Source organism: Tupaia chinensis, unplaced genomic scaffold (assembly GCF_000334495.1).
Source record: "Tupaia chinensis unplaced genomic scaffold, TupChi_1.0 Scaffold000213_1, whole genome shotgun sequence".
NCBI lineage: Eukaryota > Metazoa > Chordata > Mammalia > Scandentia > Tupaiidae > Tupaia > Tupaia belangeri.
In genome coordinates this window covers 776,633-798,355 of record NW_006159688.1, presented here as the reverse complement: position 1 = coordinate 798,355, position 21,723 = coordinate 776,633, and the positions used below count along the sequence as shown (strand labels likewise).

At 42.5% G+C, this 21,723-nt stretch overlaps 1 protein-coding gene across 1 annotated transcript in view; it reads left to right on the top strand.

Moving 5' to 3' along the window:
• OSBP (oxysterol binding protein) overlaps positions 1 to 21,518 on the top strand; it is a gene marked incomplete in the record, with an annotated part of 41,536 nt that extends 20,018 nt beyond the window's left edge. Inside the window, 9 exon segments of the mRNA XM_006147433.3 lie at positions 674 to 728; positions 917 to 1,048; positions 8,211 to 8,456; positions 8,731 to 8,851; positions 14,254 to 14,357; positions 16,885 to 16,980; positions 17,684 to 17,862; positions 19,330 to 19,550; positions 19,637 to 21,518. Of these exon segments, the coding sequence (XP_006147495.2) occupies positions 674 to 728; positions 917 to 1,048; positions 8,211 to 8,456; positions 8,731 to 8,851; positions 14,254 to 14,357; positions 16,885 to 16,980; positions 17,684 to 17,862; positions 19,330 to 19,550; positions 19,637 to 19,779 (1,297 nt within the window).
• Positions 21,519 to 21,723: the final 205 nt, after the last annotated feature.

The window sequence follows — 21,723 nt, the reverse complement described above, 5'->3', positions numbered from 1 at the left end:
TCTTTCCCTAAAGTGTAAAACTCTCAGCTTTTTCACATGAATGAGTTCTCCAGAGATAGTTAAAATTCATACCTATTCCTTTTATTTATTTATTTACTTACTTAATTATTTTAATTTGACCAGAGAGGGACAGAGTGAGAAAGAGAAAAAGAGAGAAAGAGAGGCAACCGAGAAAGCAAGCTGCCAGGTCTGGGACTCAGACCAGGGTCAGCCATGTGGAAGTCCAGTGTCTTTAACTGCCATGCCACCTGCTGGCCCCAAATTCATACCTATTCTGTTCTAAGTGTTGTCATTTGATTATCCATCAGGTTTGTACAGCGTGCTTGGTATTTTGTTAAGAAATATTGAGGACTAGAGACCAGCAGATGGTGTTATGGCTATGTCATTGGACTCTCACGTAGTTAACTACGGTTCAAGTCCCGGGCCTGGCAGCTTAAAACTCATGCTGGGTGTGCATGTGTGTGCATGCCCAAAATCCTGAGAGGAGAGTGGAAGAGAAGTACTTGTAGCACGGCCATCCTCCCAGGAGTGTGATTTCTAGGTTCCTTTGTCTCTTTCTGTCAGGAGCACATGTCCTATGGCAAGAAAATTATTTTCAAAAAAAAAAAAAAATGTTGAGGACTGAACTCTGGTTTGATATTTGTTCTAACCACTGTGTTTTCCATCTGTGCAGACGTACTGGCAGCAATATCAGTGGGGCCAGCAGTGATATCAGCCTCGATGAACAGGTAACTCATATGGGAGCTATCAGTACTGAGGGGATTAGGGTATGATTTCCAACAATTTGTTTGTTAAGCACTAAGGGAAACAGAAAATACTATTTTTTTTTTTTTCTTTAGCACGGGGGAAGAGAAGGTTATAATACTGGGGTTTCTGTTCTTTGTGGATGATTGAATGGCTTTGTTTTTGCTCTCAGTACAAGCATCAGCTGGAGGAGACCAAAAAAGAAAAGAGAACCAGAATACCATACAAGCCAAACTATAGCCTCAATTTATGGAGCATCATGAAGAACTGCATTGGGAAAGAACTCTCTAAGATCCCCATGCCGGTGAGGTTCTTACAGTCCTGCCTGGGCTGCTGCCAGTAGGTCTTCTTACCTCAGTGGGGAGAGTGCTGAAGCGACGGCCCCGCCTAGTGTGTGGCAGTTTGTGATATAGTATCTGTTGCCCTTAAAGTCATAAACTATCCCATAACATTACTGTTTTAATTTTGCCTGTAGATCTGGTATATTCCCTCATCACCTAGAATCAGAAGCATATGTTCAGTAACAGTTACTTAGGAACAGATTCCTATATAGATGTACTGGGAACATGCAAAGAAAAATATAGAATAGTTTTGTCTTTCATGTAGTTAAAAAGAGACAGGCATGGGGGCCAGCAGGTGGGGTGGTGGTTAGGCACTGGACTCCCACATGGGCAACTACAGTTCGAGTCCCAACCTGGTGGCTTGAAACTCATGCCAGGCATGTGTGCCTGCGTGCCCAAGATCCTGGAAAGAGAATGGAGGAGAAGGGATTGCAGCATGGCCATCATTGTGTGTGGGGGGGAGATTTCTCACTTTACCACTGTCTCTGTCTCTTTCTTCATCAGGTACATGCACCCTAAGGCAAAAACCCTTACCCTCCCCCCCCAAAAAAAAGGAAAGAAAGAATCATGCTGGATGTGTGTACATGTATGTCCACAGTCCTGTAAGGAGAATGGAGGAGAAAGGATTGTTGCCATCTCCCCTGGGGGGTAATTTCTCTCTGGCAAGGGCATATATCTTATGGTAAAAACCTAAAAAGAAAAACCAAAGAGAGAGAGAGAGAGAAACAGGCATGAAAACAGGTGTTATGGGAAATGTTTTTTACTGTAGTGTTAGGGGAAGGTTTAGGGAGCACAAAAGCAAGGACAGCTCATTTCAGTGAGTTGATCACTGTTTCCGTGGTGGAGATGACATTAGGGCTTACCTCCCTGTACTTGTCATTCCTTCCTCTAATCTGTCTACAAGTTTGCCAAAGTGGTCTTGTTAAATTCCAAATATAGTCATATCACACTGCTGCTCAAAATTCTTCACTGGGTCTTCATTACTTGGAGCGTAGTCCAGACTCCTTAGTGGGCTTGCTATATCCTCTCCACACTGAAGGCCCTGCCTCACACATCCAGTGCTCTAGACATGAGGATTACCTCCAGGTACTCTGCTCTGTGACGTCTTGTCTTCTCCCTCACAGTGTTTGCACACAGTCCTTTCTGCCTAGATTTTCTCAATTCCTCACTAGCCCTTGCTACTTTTTTCTGTGGCTTAATGCCCTTTTCTTCAAGATTTAGCGATAATGGCATCTCTTTCAGCAAATCTTTTCTGCTATGTCAGGTGTGCTTGCTGTGCTCCTGCAAGTTCCATAGTTTATGTCTGGGCAAGTGTATATGCTTGCTCGTTCCTCAGACATTAACTGAGTGCCCACTGTTTGTCTAGTATTGTACCAGATTATCATGTAGGCATAAGTTCAGTTTAAAGAAACCAGTCCTGGGGACCAGCAGTTAGCATAATGGCTATGTCGCTGGACTCCCATGTAGTCGACTGTGGTTCGAGTCCCAGACCTGGTGGCTTAAACTCACGCCAGGCACATGTGTGTCGTGCCCAAGATCCCAAGAGGAGAATGGAGGAGAAGGGATTGCGGCGCGGCCATCCCCCCAGGGGGTGATTTTTCACTTTCTATCTGTCTCTCTTTCTGGCAAGTGCATGCGCCCTATAGAAAAAACCTCTTTAAAAAAAAAAAAAAAAAGAAAGAGAGAAACCAGTCCTGGACCTGTTCCTTGGCCTAGTGATTAGGGAGCTGATCCCACATGACAGATCATGCTGTTTGAATTCTGGCTCCTATGGCCTGAAAAACACACCAGGTATATGTACATACAGGTCCAAAATCCTAGCAGGATAGAGAAATGGGAATGGGGCAGCTTGACCACGCCCCATTGGGGGATTCTTTCTTCCTCCTCCTTCCTCACTCTTTGTCTCTCTGACTAGCACATGCACCTCCTGATTTAATAAAAAGAAAAAAATAATCCAAAACATATTGGTTTAGGAGTCAGCAGATGGTGTAGTGGTTATGTTGCTGGATTCCCACATGGCCGGCCACGGTTTGAGTTCTGGACCTGATGACTTAAAACTCAAATTAGGCATGTGTGTACACATGCCCAAGATTCTGAGAGGAGAATAGAAAAAAAAAAAGGGTTGCATTGTGGCCATCCCCCCTGGAACGTGATTTCTCGCTTTTTGTTTCTTTGTGTTTCCAGGGAGCACACACACCCTATAGCAAAAATCTCTCTTAAAAAACAAAAGAAGAAAAAAATCGGGGAGTTCTACTAGTTGCATAAGGGAAGGCAGTGGGGGCTCGGGTGGCATTGCCGCAGGTTCTGTCCACAGCCAGGATCCTGGTATACAGAAATACAGATGCCACTCTCCCTATCCTATCCTGGGACTTGTGGACCAGTGTGTGGTTTCTGCCTCTTCATAGACTGCCTTCAGGTGGGCAAGGATTCTATCTTATTCATCTTTATGTCCTTGATCCTTAGCCCAGTGACTGGCATGTATAGATCACCCAAGTACAAGTAATTAATTAACTGGCTCTTGGAAAGCAAATATGTTTATAAGTATGTAAGATTTTTGTTAGAAGAATGTTGACCTCCAGCCAAGAAAAGGCTATGAGTAAACAGTGGAGAAACCTCAGATAACTGGCTTATGAGGGGCCTGAAGAGAATCGTAACTTGCCTGGAACATTTGGTGTGTTGAAGGAAGTATAGGGGAGGTGGGCTGAAAGGCAGGTTATCACAATCTTAGAAATTAAGGCAGGTTATCACAATCTTAGAAATTAAGTTCTGGGGCCAGCGGTTAGCATAATGGCTATGTCGCTAGACTCCCACATAGTCGACTATGGTTCAAGTCCCGGACCCGGTAGCTTCAACTCACGCCGGGCGCGTTGTGTGTGCGTGCCCAAGATCCCGAGAGGAGCATGGAGGGGAAAGGATTGCAGCGTGGCCATCCCCTCTGGGGGGTGATTTCTCACTTTCTATCTCTCTGTCTGTCTCTATCTGTCTGGCGAGCGCACGTGCCCTATAGCAAAAAACCTCTCCAAAAAATAAAAATTAAAAAAAAATTAATTAATTTTAAAAAAAAGAAATTCAGTTCCTGCTTAGACACAGCTTCTCGGTTTCCATGATCTCTTAGTTTGTCTTTCTCATTAGTTCCTTGTTGACGTTGCCAGTAGGAATGTGCAGTCCTGTACCTGTTTGCCTACAAATCAAGTCCTCACCTTTTCCCTGCTCTTTACCGTGTCATGGGGAAGCTAATTCTTCTGGACTGTTTTTCAGGTGCTAGAGTCCAACTGGGCCTCACCAGTGCAATACACCAGTAGGAGAAAAGAACAGGCAGAAGGGCATTTCTTCCTCTGCGTGCCCTCTTGGGCAGTGCTCTGGCAGCGGCTGTGTGGCTTTAGTTATATTGGAGAAGCCTCCTACCCTTACGGTTTTAGCTTCTGTGGAATTTCAACCTCTGTGCTGCAGTAATACTACTGCTACTCATTGTCCCTGCAGTTTACCAGTGGCTATGATGTCTTGCTGTTGCTAACCTCTGGGTTGTCTTCTTTGGTGGCCCAGTCCTCCATCAGCTATGTAACTAATTCCCTGCTTCCTTCCACTTTAAATACCCTGGTTCGTTTGTTTCCCTGTGGCTTCTGAGCACAAAATGACTGTTACAAAATTCTTGGCACTTTTAGAGAAACTCCAGTTTCCATAGCCATTGTGGTGGGCAAGACCATGTGTGTATGAAAAGTAGCTTAGGGACGCACTGATTCTAGTCCAAGGCACTGCTGAGGTGTCTAGTATCCACCCGTGGAGTACACCACCCATCTCCAGTTTCCCTCACAGTGGATGGAAATGTTCCTTTGTATTGTCGAAAATGTTGCCACTGAGAGATTTTGTTGGCATAGGAAAAGTAATCTCTGTGAGACTTAGACCAGCTGGCGGTGTGGTGGGTAGTTAAGGTGACTGAATCCCACATGGCCCACTATATGGTTTTAGTCTCAGCCCTGGCAGTTAGAAAAGTATATCTGTCTCTCTCCCTCTCTCCCTCCCTCTCCCCTCCCCCCCATGAACACATATGCCCCTCTAGCAAATTAAAAAAAAAAAAGGAAGAAAGAAAGAAAAAAGACTCTTGAGGATTAGGGCTTTACTGGTCCTTCATCCCTCCGTGTCCATTTGTCTTAAACTGCTTGTCTCTCAGGGCCTTTTGGTATAGAGAAGATGGCTTTGGAGCCATACTATGGCATACTGTACTGGTAAATCCTCCTTCCCCAAGAATAAGTGTTCTAATGTTGGTCTAATAACCCAGCCTCATAGCCACGTGGTTAAGGGAGCCAGATTCCACATGTCTGATCGTGGTTTGAGTCTCACTCTAGTAGTGTGAAAATACACAGGATGTATGTGAGTGAATGCTCAGACTCTCAACTAAAAGGAAAAATAGAGAGGAAACTGTGGTGTGACCATACTCTAATGGGGAGTTCTTTCCTTTTCCCTGCCTTTCTCTCACTGGTAAGCTCATGCACTCTCTGGCAGTTTAAAAAAATATTAATAGTGGTTATCTTTGGGTGTTAGCATTTCAGATAAATTTTTCCTATTTTATTTATAAAATAGTGTTTTTTTGGTTTTTGTTTCGTTTTGTTTTTAGAGAGAGATTTTGTGATAGGGTACATGTGCTCACTGGAGAGAGATACAGAGAGGGGGAAATTGAGAAATCACCCTCTGAAGGATGGCCACACCACAGTCCCTTCTCCTCCATTCTCCTCTTGGGATCTTGGGCACGCATACACATGCACCCAGCATGAGTTTAAGCCACTGGGTCCGAGACTCAAACTACAGTTGACTACGTGGGATTCCTTGACATAACCATTACGCCACCTGCTAGTCCCTTGTTTTATGAAGTGTTTTACAGTGAAAATGATAAGATACTAGCATTAGGGTAGTAAGTGGTGTAAAGATAGGTAGGAGGCTAAACACAATGTAGAAAGAGAGGTGGGACCTAAGAAAGACATTTTTCTGTTCTTTTGTCTATTTTTACTGAAATTTTGTTTAAGGCCAGAATCATTCAATAGAAAGGATTTTTTTTTTTTTTTCCTTCTGTGCTCAGAACTTGGAACTCAGGCTAGAAGTCTTTGACCTTGTTTAGCTGAATCACATGTTAAATGGGTTTTATGGGCTAGGTTGGAAATCAAAGTTCTTTTTATAGCAAATTTTCAAATAGTTACGTTATTTAAAAATCCAAACAGTGGGGCTGGCAGGTGGCATAGTGGTTAAGGGCTCTGGACTCCCACATGGCCGACCATGGTTTGAGTCCCAGACCTGTCAGCTTGCTTTCTCATTCCCCCCCCCCCTCTTTCCTTTTTTTTTTTTTTCCAAATTAAAATAAATTAATCAATTAAATTAAATAATTCTTACAAAAAATTTTAAACAGTTAATTTAGAAGCTAACTTTCTGAGAGGCTGAGGTGGGGTATGGTAGGATGGGATGGGGAATGTGAACAATGTCTCTTTTGTCTACTTCTTTGTACCCAGTGTGGAGCTGAGGATCTGGCACACATGAGGACTCAATATTTGTACAGTGAATAAAACAATAAATGAATTAGTGAACATCTCTAATAGAAGCCCTTCCCTCCTCCCCAACACACACGTGTATTTGCTTGACTCAATGCCCTAAGTTGACTCTAAAACTTGAAAAGTAAGAGCAGGCACAGGCTGGTGTCAGCTCCCATTATGAGCACTCCAGGTCCCAAAACAGAACTATCCAGGTTCAGAGAAGAAGTCAGAATGCTGACCTGGTGCAGAACTCACCTCAGACTTAGCAGTGTCTAGCCCCGGGTGGAAGCTAACTTCGATAATGCAGTCTTTTCAGTAGTCATGACACACTTACTTACACTTATAATTCATTACCATTTCTCTCCTGCCCCGTGAATTTTAAATATCTGACTTCTTCTCTGGATATACCTGTGCTAAAATACATTATATTTCCTTTTTAAATATTAATTTATTTTTAAGTTAGCTATAGGACGTGTATGCTTTCTGGAGAGAGACAGTGAAAGGCACAGAGAGAGAGAGAGAGAGAAATCACCCTCCATGAGGATGGCCATGCCACATTCAATTCCTTCTGCTCCATTCTCCTCTTGGGACTTTGGGCATGCAACACACATACTCCCAGTGTGATTTTCAAGTCACCAGGTCTGGACTCAAACAATGTAGTCAGTCAGTCATGTGGATCCAACCTTCTTAACCCACACCATCTGCTGGTTCTCATTTCTTTCTTTTCTTTTTTTTTTTTTTTTTTAAAGTAATGTACTTTTTATGGGACCAGCAGTTAGTGTAATGGCTATGTCGCTGGACTCCCACGTAGTCGACCATGGTTCAAGTCCGGGATCCAGTGACTTAAAACTCACTCCGGGCGCATGTGCGTGTGTGCCCAAGATCCCGAGAGGAGAAGGGAGGAAAAGGGATTGCGGTGTGGCCATCCTCCATGGGGGGTGATTTCTTGCTTTCTGTCTCTTTGTCTCTGTCTGTCTGTCTGGCGAGTGCACACGCCCTATAGCAAAAACCTCTCCAAACAAAAAGTAATTACTTTTTTTTGGTAAAGAATTGTTTTATTTAACTTTATTTATTTATTTATTTATTTTAATTTGACCAGAGAGGGACAGAGCACGAGAGAGCGAAAACAAGAGAGAGAGAGTGAGAAAGGAAGCCACCAGGTCCAGGACTCGAACCGTGGTTGGCCACGTGGGAGTCTAGCACCCTTAACAACCACGCCACCTGCTTGCCCCCCTTGTTTCTTAAAATTAATTCATTCAGTACCTATTTAATGAAGGTCTCATGGTCCAGGCAGTGATAGCTTTGGGGTATATAGTGCTAAAGAGGCATGATGTTCATCACAAAGAGTTACAGTTAGTGAAATACGTGAAAATGATGATTCCTGTCATTTATTGACATGAACAATTGACTAGGGAAAATGGGTTACTTGCAGGTTAAATCTTAGAGCAACTATACTGAGCAAAGGCCTTTTTTCTCTGCCCAGAGATTTGCTTTACCAGCTTAACATCTCAGGATCTGTTTCTCAATCTGCAAAATAAAAATTAAAAAAAAAAAAAATAGTCTTATCGTTGTGTGAGCAAAATATTTATTTTTGTCCTTTTCCTTCCAGGTGAATTTTAATGAGCCCTTGTCCATGCTTCAGCGCCTTACTGAAGATCTGGAATACCATGAGCTGTTAGACCGAGCTGCAAAATGTGAGAACTCTCTAGAACAACTCTGCTATGTTGCAGCTTTCACCGTATCCTCCTACTCCACCACTGTCTTCCGTACCAGCAAGCCATTCAACCCACTCCTTGGGGAGACCTTTGAGCTGGACCGGTTAGAGGAGAATGGGTACCGATCCCTCTGTGAGCAGGTAAAGAAGCCTCCGGGACATAACATATTTCTGTTCTGAAGAAAAGGATCAATTTTTTTGATCCCCCTGGGTTTTAGTTTACAGAAATTTCAGCCCTTGTTATCCCAGCCTTCCTTCTCTTCCTTTAGGATTTCAGTATTAGAGGTCCTGGTATCCACCTACTGTGTCAATATAAAGTTTCAAGTATGAATTTTGAGTGTTTATCACCAATTAATAGGCAGTATCTTTTTCTTTCTTCTTTCTGCCTTCTTGATTTGAACCTGATTTCTTTAAGGTGAGTCATCATCCCCCTGCTGCTGCACACCATGCTGAGTCCAAAAATGGCTGGACATTGCGTCAGGAAATCAAAATCACCAGCAAGTTTCGAGGCAAATACCTCTCCATTATGCCTCTCGGTAAGGCCACAATCTTTTTAAGAATTATAGCTCTGGGTATAGAAGGTTTTCTGGCATGCTGGAGAAAGTCACTGGTCTGAAGTCAGGATTTGGGCACCAAACCTTCCTAGCTAGCTTTGGGCAAAGAATTTAACTTCTTAGCTACCAGATGAGTACGAGGCCAGAGACTCTTTAAGGACACTTCTAGTCATAAGTTCTTCATCCTCTTTAACTGTATTTAATATGTCTTTAAGCACTATTTTAGACATAAATTCTAGCATGTATTTTTTATTTAATTTTTATCTATTATCATAATCTTTTATATTACACTGTATCACATATATCTTTAAAGTGTATTACATTTCTTTTTCCAGCACAATTGCCATGCATGCCAGTCAAGACAAAGGCATTACTATCCACATCATCATCAAATAGCTTTTCATCATTTTTTTCAGATTATTATTATTATTATTTATTCTCATTATTTTTTAAACATTCAATCACTATATATCACTTGGCTTGTATAAAGAATTTACCCAACACGAAATACTTCACAGACCAGTCCAGTTGAGAATACTATACATGTTATCATCAGTAAGTAATAAAAAACCATTTCTGTGTCCCACTAATGTCATGCCTCTCTATTTGTTCCCTTGCTATCCTTCTCTATCCCTTCTCCTCCATTCTCCTCTCGGGATCTTGGGCATGTACATACGTGTGCCTGGCGTGAGTTTAAGCCACTGGGTCCGGAACTCAAACCACGGTCAACTACCTGGGAGTCCAGCAACATAGCCATTATGCCAACTGCTGGTCTCATGTTATAGTATTTTAAAAAGAGGAGAAAGAAACTAAGTATTAACTGTGTCACATCATAGATAATATGCAAAAGGCCGTTAGATGAAAGGAGTCTAAGTGATAAATTACTCTCAATCTTTACTGAGGACTTTTTAAAAGCTTCTAGTTGCTTAATTGCCTTCACAGCTAATAATTTCAAAAGTATTAAGAGTAGTAAATACCGGGACCAGCAGTTAGTGTAATGGCTATGTTGCTGAACTCCCATGTAGCTGACTGTGGTTTGAGTCCTGCACCCGGTGGCTTAAACTCACGCCAGGCGCATGTATGTATGTGCCCAAGATTCCAAGAGGAGAATGGAGGAGAAGGGTTTGTGGCGTGACCATCCCCCTGGGGAATGATTTCTTGCTTTCTATCTCTCTGTCTCTCTCTGTCTTTCTGGCGAGCACACGTGCCCTATAGCAAAAACCTTTCCAAAAAAATAAATAAAAAATGAAAGAGTAGTAAATACCAGGAATGTTTACACCTAATTTGCAGAACTTCGGTGTCAGTAGTCATATTGTAGTTTGATTTTTCACTCTGGAAAAAGAGGTTCAGAGAACCCTTAAGGATCTCTAGAAGGATATATTATATTTCATTTCAAAGACTGTTATATACATCTAAAAGATAGTAACAGGACAGGCCCTGTGGCCTGCTGTTTAAGGGAGCTGGATCCCACATGGCTGACCATGGTTTGAGTCCCAGCCTTGGTGACTTGAAAAGCATGCCAAGCATGTGTGCATGCACACCCAATATTCTGACAGGATGGAGGGATTGGAACCTGACCATGCCCACTAGGGAGTACTTTCTCCCTTTGCCTTTCTCTCTGGCAAGCGTAAGTGCCCTCTAGCAAATTAAAACAAAACAAAAAACAGATAACAAACTTACCAGTGAAGTGCTGCACATTTTCTGTATAATTTGACTAATCTAGGATTCTTCAAGAGGTTAATAACTACATGAACATGGTATAAGTGGTAGATCTAATTTTTTAGAGTCAAAAAATGTTTTTGATAGTGTTACATTCCTATGGTTATTTAAGGGTCTGAGTAACAAGGATATGTTGTTTTAATTCCCTCTGTCAGCTATTTACTGAGTACCTGCTTTATACCAGGTGTGGTTTTTGGTATTTGGAAAAGTGAACAAAACAAAACTCCAGACTTTGACCAGGACATTGAAAAGAATTGACATAGTAATAAGGTGCATAGAAAACTTTAAAGAATGGGATTTCCAGATATTGGTCCTGAGGATGGCTATATTTAACATTTTGGAATTGTGACTTAGAAAGAGAATCAAATGATTGTATGTTCTAGATAGTAATTCCTTATCAGATACATGATTTGCAAATATTTTCTCCCATTCTGTGAGTTGTCTTTTTACTCTGGTTTTTGTCCTTTGATGCACAAAATTTTTAAATTTTCAAGTCCATTTGTCTTTTTGTGTGGTTAGCTGTGCCTTTGGTGTCATATTCAAGAAATAATGGCCAAATTCGGAGCTGCAAAGCTTTTGTTCGAGGTTTTCTTCTGAGAGTTTTATACGTTTAGGTCTTACATTTAGATCTTGATTGATTTTGATTTAATTGTTAGATATGGTATTAGGTAAAGTTTTAACTTCATTCTTTTTTAAAAATATTTATTTAATTCCATTTGTTTTTATTTTTTAATTTGACCAGAGAGAGACAAAGAGAGAAAGGGAAAGCAAGAAAGCAAGCTACCAGGTCCAGGACTCTAACCGCAGTCAGCCATGTGGGAATCTAGCACCTTTAACCACCACACCACTTGCTGGCTCCAGCTTCACTCTTTTGCATGTAGATACTCAGTTTTCCCAGCACCATTTGTTGAAAACTACCAGGATTAAACTATATTAATCTTTTGTACATAAAACGAAAAAAGACAAGCCTATGGACCAGATGGTGATGTGGTCAAGCCAGCTGAATTCCACAGGGGTGCCTGTGAGATTTTAGTCCTGGATCCCACAGCTTGAAAAACATGAGAGCATGTGCATGCGTGTCCCAAATCCTGGAAGCAGAATGAAGGAGAAGGGATTGTAGCATGATCATTTCCCCTGAGGGGTGACTTCTCATTTTCTTTCTCTCTCTCTCTCTCAAGTAAGTGTGCATGACCTATAGCAAAAATGTTTAAAAAAAAAGTCTAAGCCACTTTGATGTGTTATTTATTTACTTATTTATTGGAGAGGTTTTTGCTATAGGGCATGTGTGCTCGCCAGACAGACAGAGAGAGACAGAGGGACAGAAAGTGAGAAATCACCCCCCAAGGGGGTGGTCACGCCACAATTCCTTCTCTTCAATTCTCCTCTTGGGATCTTGGGCACACATGCACAGTGCCCAGCGTGAGTTTTAAGTCACTGGGTCCGGGACGCGAACCACAGTTGACTACGTGGGAGTCCAGCGACACAGCCATTACGCTAACTGCTGGTCCCTGGTGTGTTATTTTCATTATTGGTTACAGGGACAATTTAGAGTTATACAATTACTGGAATTGACTGTATTATTCATTTTATATATATTATATACATATTATAGTTTTGATATGGTTTGATATTCATTTGAGATTAATTTATAGGGAATAGTAGTCAACTATAAATACCTACTTTAGTTTCTAGCATTTTACTGGTAAAGTGAACAAACATTTACTGCACAATTCATAAAAAGATGTGGTTGCCCCAAGTTTATAGATGATAACATTGAGGCCTAGGAAAGTTAAAAAACATTCAGGGTGCAATACTATAATGCTATTCTGACACTAAACACTCAGAATTCACACAGACCCTGTAAGCTCAGGTTTCAATTCCCAACAAGATTCACCATGGCTTCGATACCAGCCACAAGTTTGAGGGTCTTCAGGCCACCTGTATATCTCACCAGCTGCCTACAAATTCAGTGGTTCCTACAAGTCTTTCATGTTCATTAATCACCTAGAACAAATCTTAAAACTTAGGAAAATGTTGTGCTTACAATTATAGTTTCATTATTCAAGATACAAATCAGGACCAATCAAATGAAGAGACCCATAGGGTGAAATCTAGGAAGGTCCTGAACACAGAGTTCGATGCCCTCTCCCTGCAGAATCTCCTGGCACAGTTAATATGTTCACCAATCAGCAAACCCCACGGAGCTTTGATGATGTTCAGAGATTTTTTTGGGGTCTCATGTAGGCTTGACTGAATTCAGTATCCAGTCCCTTTTCCCTCCCTGGAAGTCAGATACCCGATGACTCTACCCAACCCTTTAATCACATGGTTGATCTTTCTGTCCTGGCTTGTCCTCCTCATTCTGAATTATCTCATTAGCATTAGCTATCTGGGGCCTACCATGAGTCACCTTATTAGCATAAACTAGCCAGGTCTACCATGAACAGCAAAGGCACTCTCTTATGTACAAAATGACAAGGGCTTAAGGGGTCCCTCCCTGGAACCACAGACAGACAAAACATTCATATTATACAACATAAGGTCATATGTCTAACGAGTGGTAGAGCCAAGAATGAATCTTGTTCTGTCTGATTCCACAGCTCCTGCTCTATTCCCTATTCCATTTTTACTATTAAGGCCTTAAGATAAATGGTTTGCTTAAGGTCAAAAGAGTTACTAATAATAGACTCTGACCAGCAATGTGTGTTCCTTCTACAATGTGATTTCCTTTTACATTTTGGGACATATTTGACTTGTTGCTATAAATTTTGCAGTTGTCATTACTGAATATAGGTCCCCAGGTAAGATGTATCAGTTGTCAGTGTTTGTCATCATTTAGTTATATTTTATTTATAGATTTATAAAATCAAGTGAAAAAACTCAACAGTGCTTCTAACATTTAAGAAAGTTATAAGTCCTTTTTGATTTATTGCTTTCTTTTTAAAATTAAGAAATACTGGGACTAGCAGATGGCATAATGGTTATGTCACTGGACTCCCATGTGGGCAACTGTGGTTTGAGTCCCAGACTTAGTAGCTTGGAACTCACGCTGTGTGCTTGTGTGCGTGTGTGTGTGTGTGTGTGTATGTGTGTATGTGCCTAAAATCCCTAGAGGAGAATGGAAAAGAAGGGATTGCGGCATGGCCATCCCCCCTCAGGGGTGATTTCTCACTTCCTTTCTCTGTCGCTCCAGTGAACGCACACTACCTATCTCTCAAAAATCTATGAAAAATCTCTCTTAAAAAGAAAATAAATGAAGAAATACCAATAGAGGGGCTAGCGTATGGCATAGCAGTTATGTCACTGGACTCTTATATGGCCAACTACGGTTCAAGCCCTGGACCCAGTGGCTTGAAACCCATGCCAGGCACGTGTGGGTGTGCCCAAGATCCTGGGAGGAGAATGGAGGAGAAGGGATTGTAGTGTGGCCATCCCACCTGGGGAGTGATTTCTTATCCTCTCTCTCACCATCTGTCTCTCTCTAGTAGAGAGTGTATGTACCCTAAGGCAAAAAAACTTAAAAAAAAAAAAAAGAAAGAAAGAAAGAAAGGAAGAAAGAAAAAGAAATGCCAGTAGAAGGAAATCAATTCATTGTTATTTCTAGCATGCATGGTGCTATTTTTTCTGATATTTGACCTAATTTGTTTTCCTCTCTCTGCTTCCAGGTACCATCCACTGTATTTTCCATGCAACTGGGCACCACTATACTTGGAAGAAAGTCACCACGACGGTGCACAACATTATCGTGGGCAAGTTGTGGATAGACCAGGTGAGCCAAAATGCCCAAAGTGCTTTTCAAGTTCGAGGGAATACCTCCTTCAGTATATTGTTACAGATTTAGGACATGCGAACTGTCTCCGAGAATGTCGTTACTGGTACATCAGTTTTTCCTAAGTTTGTCTCAGATGGTAGCTCTGGCTTCACCTCTCTAAGTTTCTATACCACAAAGTATTATTTGTATGACCAAATTAAAATACCATTCAGTGACTACTCTGCTAGGACTGTATTGGACAGCATAAAGAATACAAGGGAAGGAGCAGCAGGTAGTGTGGAGGGTAGGGCGGCTGGATCCCACATGGCTGTCTGTGTGGTTCAAGTCCCAGATTCAGTGGCTTGAAAAACACACCAGGGAGGACCAGCACATGCGGGAATGGTTATGTTGCTAAACTCCCACATGGCTGACCTTGATTTGAGTCCTGGACCTGACAGCTTGAAACAAACCAGGCATGTGTGCATAGGTGCCCAAAATCCCAAGAGGAGAGTTAAGGAGAAGGGATTGCAGCAAGGCCATCGCCCAGGGGATGATTTCTCACTTTCTTTCTCTGTCTCTCTGTCTGTCCAGCAAGTGTACATGCCCTATTGCAAAAAATTCTCTTTAAAAAAAAGAAAGAAAGAAAGAAACACACCACGGGAGAGAGAAGCAGCAGGTGGCCTACTGGTTAGGGTGCTAGACTTCCATGTGGGCAGCTGCAGTTCGAGTCCTGGACCCAGCAGCTTGAAACTGAGGCTAGGTGTGTGTGTGTGTGTGTGTGTGTGTGTGTGTGTGTGCCCAAAATCCCAAGAGGAAAATGGAGGAGAAAGGATTGTGGCATGGCCATCCCCCTGGGGTGGGGGGTGATTTCTCACTTTTTTTTCTGTTTCTTTCTGTCCCTCCGGCAACCACATGCACCCTATGACAAAAATCTCTTAAAAAAAGAAAAACATACCGAGAATGTGTCCATGCATGCCCAAAACCTTGAGAGTAGACTGGAACAGAAGGTATTGCTGGGTGGCCATCCCCCCTAAGCGTACTTTCTCATTTTCTCTCTCTATGTCTCTGTCTCTGGCAAACACATGTGTCCTATAGCAAAGGTTAAAGAAAAAAAAAGGAATACGAGGATTTCAAAAAGTTTGTGAAAAAAATGGAAGAAAAGTATGAATTTATCTTGATGCAAGAAAAACTCTAAAATCTGTGCATAGTTTTGTCGTAATACACATTTTCCATAAACATTTCGCGGTTTTCTAATTTTATACATAATTGCTAGAGGGCATGTGGCTCACCATTTTTAATTGCTGGGGGGTGCATGTGCCTGCCATAGACAGAGAGAGAGAGAGACAAGGGAGATGGAGAAAGCACTACCCAGCGGTCATGGTCATGGTTATGGGCATGCTGCAGTCCCTTCTCCTCCCCTTCTCATCCTGTCAGGATTAAGGGCGTGCATACACATGACACGCTTTATTTTTTTTAAAGCAGCAGGGTCAGGATTCAAGCTTTGGTCAGCCATGTGCTATCTGGCTCCTCTAACTTTTAGGCTATGGGGCTGACCTGGCTTCCACTTTTAATCCTTTTGGTATTTATCAAATACTTATTGCCAGATAGAATGCTAGATCCTGGGGATACAAAGTCAGCTGAGACTTCCCTTAGGAGTTACTGTATCATTTGAAATTTTTAAAAGGATATAACAAAATATGCTAGTATAAATGATATACTAAAATAATACGTAATTGTTAGTTTGTTCTTAAGACAGTGGTTGTGTTAAATTCAGGAAAGAGTAGTGCTATCCTCCCCAACCAGTCAGGAAAGGCTCAGCTGAGTTTCATTGGATGGTTTGGTATTTGGAAGACAGAAAGGAGGGAAAAATGAAATGGATAAAGGGTAGAAAGGTTCTCACACATACACACACCTCGAAACTGTGAGTGGAATACTTGGATTTAAGCAAAAGTGTTCATGACGAAGGGTGCTAGTGAAGGACTGGCTGGGATAGTGAAGCATCGTGAGAATCAGGTATATGTGCTGCAGGCCAAATCTTTTTTTTTGTTTTTTGGTGTTTTTTTTTGCTGTAGGGCACGTGCACTCGCCAGAAAGACAGAGGGAGACAGAGAGACAGAAAGCGAGAAAATCACCCCTGAGAGTGGATGGCCACACCACAATCCTCTCTCCTCCACTCTCCTCTCGGGATCCTGGGCACGCATGCACATGCGCCCGGCTGGAGTTCAAGCCACTGGGTCTGGGACTTGAACCGCGGTCAACCACATGGGAGTTCAGTGACGCAGCCATTACACTAACTGCTGGTCCCAAGGCCAAATACTGTTACCTAGCATGTGATAATTCAAAGGAAAGTGACAGGTTATTATGTCTTGATGTCAACCTGGAATACCAAGGTCACAGAGGAATTTTATAGCATTCCCTAAGGTTGGCTAAGACCTATACCTTAAGGGAGTAGAGGACATAAGGTTGAAAAATAAAGAATTAGGAGACAGATATGCAGGTCATTGAGTCATAAGAAAACTAATTCATCATTCTTTTCATTTAACAGTCTGGTGAAATTGATATTGTGAATCACAAGACAGGAGACAAGTGTAATCTTAAGTTTGTTCCTTATAGCTACTTCTCTCGGGATGTGGCAAGAAAGGTAAGAGAAATCAGAATGTAAATTTTTTTCTCTTAGCTTATATCCTTTAGAAGCCCAGCTCCTTTGGGGCTAGATGTGTGTGTTTATGGATATGTATGTGTGCATGTATAGCAATTCAGATAATGAATCCTAAATGTGATTCAGAAAAAAAGTAGAGGTGAAGGAGAAGGTCAGTGAGAAGAGGACTGCATTGCATTATTAAACTAAATCCTGTTCTGGGGAAGACAAGAATGAACAAATAAAGAGTCAGAATTGAGAGATTAGTACTGGGAAGCACAGAGGAAGGGCGAGTCAAAGTACTGCAGGAAGACGGTGTGGGCAGGTTAACCCCGTGGTGTTAGCACCACAGTGGAACTGTGCTGCGCGTTTGTATGGGAGAGTAAAGAATAGCTGGGAGTTTAAATCTTGTTGTGGGTATATGATTTCTGGAGAGAAGAAAATACAGTTCTGAATACCACTCAGATGCTTTTCCTACTTACATTATTGCGTAAAATCCCTGTACAACAAAAAATGATAATGAAATCCCTAATCATGGCTTAGTTATTTCAAGTAATACAAAAAACAAACAAACACCGTGATGACACCATGGTGTTTGTTACAACAGGATTTAACTTGTGTATACTCTAAGCTTCTAGTTTCCAGTATAAAGAAGCTAACCCGCAGTGAATTCTATGCTCTAAAACCCTGCTCTCTGTCCTTGCAGGTTACAGGAGAAGTGACAGATCCATCGGGGAAAGTTCATTTTGCCCTTCTGGGGACATGGGATGAGAAAATGGATTGTTTCAAAGTACATCCAGCCATGGGGGACAACGGGGGTGATCGACAGCGAGGCCACGAAGCAGAAGAAAGCAGGGTCATGCTGTGGAAAAGGAATCCTTTACCGTGAGTGTCGGTGACCACGTTGCCCAGATAGCACTTGAAAGCTTTCTGCCTGCCTTCCTACTTCATTGTGGGAGTAACTGAACAAGGGAAGCTGGAACCGCTGAAGGGATTCCGTGATAGTTGTCTAGTATTTTGAGTATCTGTCTCATGGTTATCTACTATTGCAGCTTCTTAGAAAGCAGGTATAGTGGGGGCAGCAGATGACATAGTGGTTAGGTCACTGGACTCCCACATGGCTGACCGCAGTTTGAGTCCTGGATTCAGTGGCTTGAAACTCATGCCAGGCGCATGTGTGCATGCCCAAAATCCTAAGAGGAGAATGGAGAGAAAGGATTGCTGGCCATCCCCCTGGGGGTGATTTCTCAGATGTCTGTCTCTTTGTTTCTGTGGTGAGCACACACACCCTATAGCAAAAATCTCTCAAAAAAGAAAAGAAAAAAAGAAAGAAAGCAGGCATGGTACGGCATCCAGTTAGTGGCTATCCAGATAGAGCATCTAAGGAGTTACAGTTTGAGAAACAAAACTTTCATTTGGGTTAAAGATGAATGCGTATAATAACACAGGCCTGTTGAATCACTAGACTTGATCGATTTAGGGAAAATGAAAGTGAGTTGTTTACATTTCCACAGTTGTTTCCCTGTAATCAGTTTTATTGTTCTTTTCACTATAAATATTCTAATCCAGTCATCAAAAGAAAGAAATCCTGGCCTCAAGTCTACAGTTTTAAAAGCAAATAGAGGGCCAGCCTATGGCATGGTGATTAAGGCACCTGGACCCCACATGGTCAACCACGTGGTACAAGCACTGGGCCCCGTAGCTTGAGAAACATGCTGGGTGTGTGCGCGCGTGTGCGTGTCCGAAATCTCAAGAGGGGAGGGAGCGAGGAGAAAGGATTGCGGTGTGTCCATACCCCATGATCCTTACTCACCCCACCCCCAGCAAGCACACATGCCCTCTGGCAAAACTAAAGAAAGAAAAGAGAGAGGGAGGAAGGGATTTTCTGCTCAATTAATCATGCTGGTCCTTTGGATTGTGATTCAGAAAGTTATTTTTCTACAGTGTAGAGCAAAACTGTTCAAAGCCACTAGGAGAGAAAGGTGCCTATTACCTGTTAACAATGTAGCCTGAAGGGCCGGCAGCAACTGAAAAGTCCCTGAGACACTGTACAGGACTTTGGAAGTAAGATGGAGGCTGTTTATCATCTGTCACCGTCTAAGTCTGTCAGTCTGTAGTCATAGCCAAGATTATTCCAAAAGGAAGTTGAAAAGAAAGCAAAGGATACAGGGACAAGGAGTAGCATTAGCATTTCATTGATCCTAATGAATGTAGGTCATTTCAGCTGAGCACAACACAGCCCCAGAAGACTATGGAATTGAGTGATGTGGAGGACGGGACAGGGAGTGATCCACTTTGGCTTCCTTTTGGGCTCTGGCATTACCCTTCCTGTTTCTCATCCTTGTCTTTTAGGAAGAATGCAGAAAACATGTACTACTTCTCAGAGCTTGCTCTCACTCTCAACGCCTGGGAAGGTGGCACCGCTCCCACAGATAGCCGGTTACGGCCTGACCAGAGACTGATGGAGAATGGGCGCTGGGATGAAGCAAATGCAGAAAAGCAGCGCCTGGAGGAAAAACAAAGACTTTCCAGAAAGAAGAGAGAAGCAGAAGCTATGAAAGCCACCGAGGATGGTAATGAACTTGCCTTCTACCCTTACTTCTTGATGTGTGGAGAATCCCAGCCTAAGTTCATTTCCTCTCCCCACTTTCCCTTTTAGGCACACCGTATGATCCCTATAAGGCACTGTGGTTCGAGCGGAAGAAGGACCCTGTTACCAAGGAGTTAACCCATATTTATAGGGGAGAATACTGGGAGTGTAAAGAAAAACAGGACTGGACCTCATGCCCGGACATTTTCTGAAATGGCAGTAACAAGAGGAGGATCTGCTGGAGAAGAGGACAGAGGATGTGTGGGAAAGCTGGCAGTCGTGACTCTTTTACCAAGTGCTTTCCTCAAGTTTGTCTGTCTTAACCAATCATTTTTCCAAATCAATCACCAGAAGCAGACACCAGTGGTGGTGATTGGCTGGTTGCCTTAGCTGATTGAAACTGAAATCGACATACTAGATACCTATGTTTGTAAGGGAGAGGTTTAGTGGCTGAACGTTAGTGTTATTCCACATCTGCAAAGTCAAGTATTCTTGGCTCTTCTTTCTCCCTCTGCCCCATTTAAGATGATGTCATTCACCCTCCCCTTGTAGTATTCTGCTCAGCCAAGATCTGCATAAGATTATGATTCAGGGGCATATTGGTGCTGTTCAGAACAAAAGCTGATTTTAGAAGTTCCTTTAAAAAGAAACACATACAACTTGCCAACAGAGGCATCGTGAATGGTTGCAGTGGAGCGTAGGTATGACATTATCAACACATGGGGTTGGTTTAGTGGGGCATCCATGCGTAGATAACTGAGGTATTGGAATACCTGCGAGAGAGAGTGCTTTGTAGGGTTGGAATATTCAGAGTTACATTCTTGGAAGTTTCTATCTTCACTTGCGTAAAACCACCACTCTGCTGTTCTCAATGTCATCTTTGACGGCAACTGGAGGCCACTTGGTTGGTAAGAGGGTTGCATTATCCTCAAAAGGGGTTTTACGAACTTCCTCAGGCGGAGAACTTCTGAGAACACAGGCAGGATGGAAGAAGACTGCTAGCCACTCTTGCTTTCTCCATTCCACCTCACTCCCATCCTTCATTGCCTTTCTAGCTTCTCTTCTCTCTCCGGCACAATGCCAGTTTGGGTCTGTGCCCCAGTGTGAAGCAAAATATTACCTGTCCCATTCTGATAAATTTCAGAACTTGAGAGAAGTTAATCTAGAACAAAAGTTTTCACCCTCTCTCAAGCCACATGGACTCGAGCCACCTCTGGAATAATGTGTTAAATATCTGTATATTATATATATGTAGAGAAAAATCTAATTTTTTGTTTGATTTTCCTCCTTCCCATTGAGAATCTTGTTTTTTGATATCGCTGGTCTCCCCGGGACTCTAACTTGGACACATGTGGGTGTGCATTGGCGCTCTTGTGCTTTCCATCTTTCAGGGGCAGACAGGTTTGAACCTGAGCAGGATCACACCTGGCAGTTACTGAACAGGGATGTTGTCCATGGTTTAAATCATGGGATGCCTACTGCTGTCTGAACTGCTCTCCTAATTACCTGATTCTTGAACATGAAATCCTAACCTCTTCCCTGCCTCTTTTCTTTCTTTGATTAGGAAGCGTATGGGTAGAAAGTCAGGAGGGTAATTTCCAGTTTAATTCTGCTTCTGTCCAGCATATAGGATAAACTATCCCCAAAGAACTTTCCTCCTAGGATGTGGGGCTGAAACACTATCATGGGGGGGTGGGTAAGAACTGCTCCTGGTGGGTCCTGGCTTCCATCTCTGTGTGTTTTGTATTTGTTTTAGTTGTTCAGAAATCTAACCCCTGTGCAACCTACCCTTGGTTGAGGATCACAAATTGAGGTGCCTTCCTTATATGCTTTTTGTTAGTATTTTTTTGTTTTTGTTCCTTAACTGCTGAGCCTCAGCCAGTGTGGGTCCTGGGGGAAAATATCATTCCAGAAGAAGTCATCCCTCCAGGGAAATTGGATTGATGCTGGATAAATTCCCTTCCTAGCTACGATGAACAAAGGAGAGGAGTGTCTACTGTGAAATTTCCTCCTGAGGACCCTGTTCCCAACATCAGCAAGGGGATGCGCTAGGCCTTCTTCCAAGGAGGCCCATAGCAGCAGTGACTTCATCAGGGGGGCGTTAGAGTGGGAACTACCCAGCTACCCAGAACGTTCCTGCGTACCCCGCTCTTACT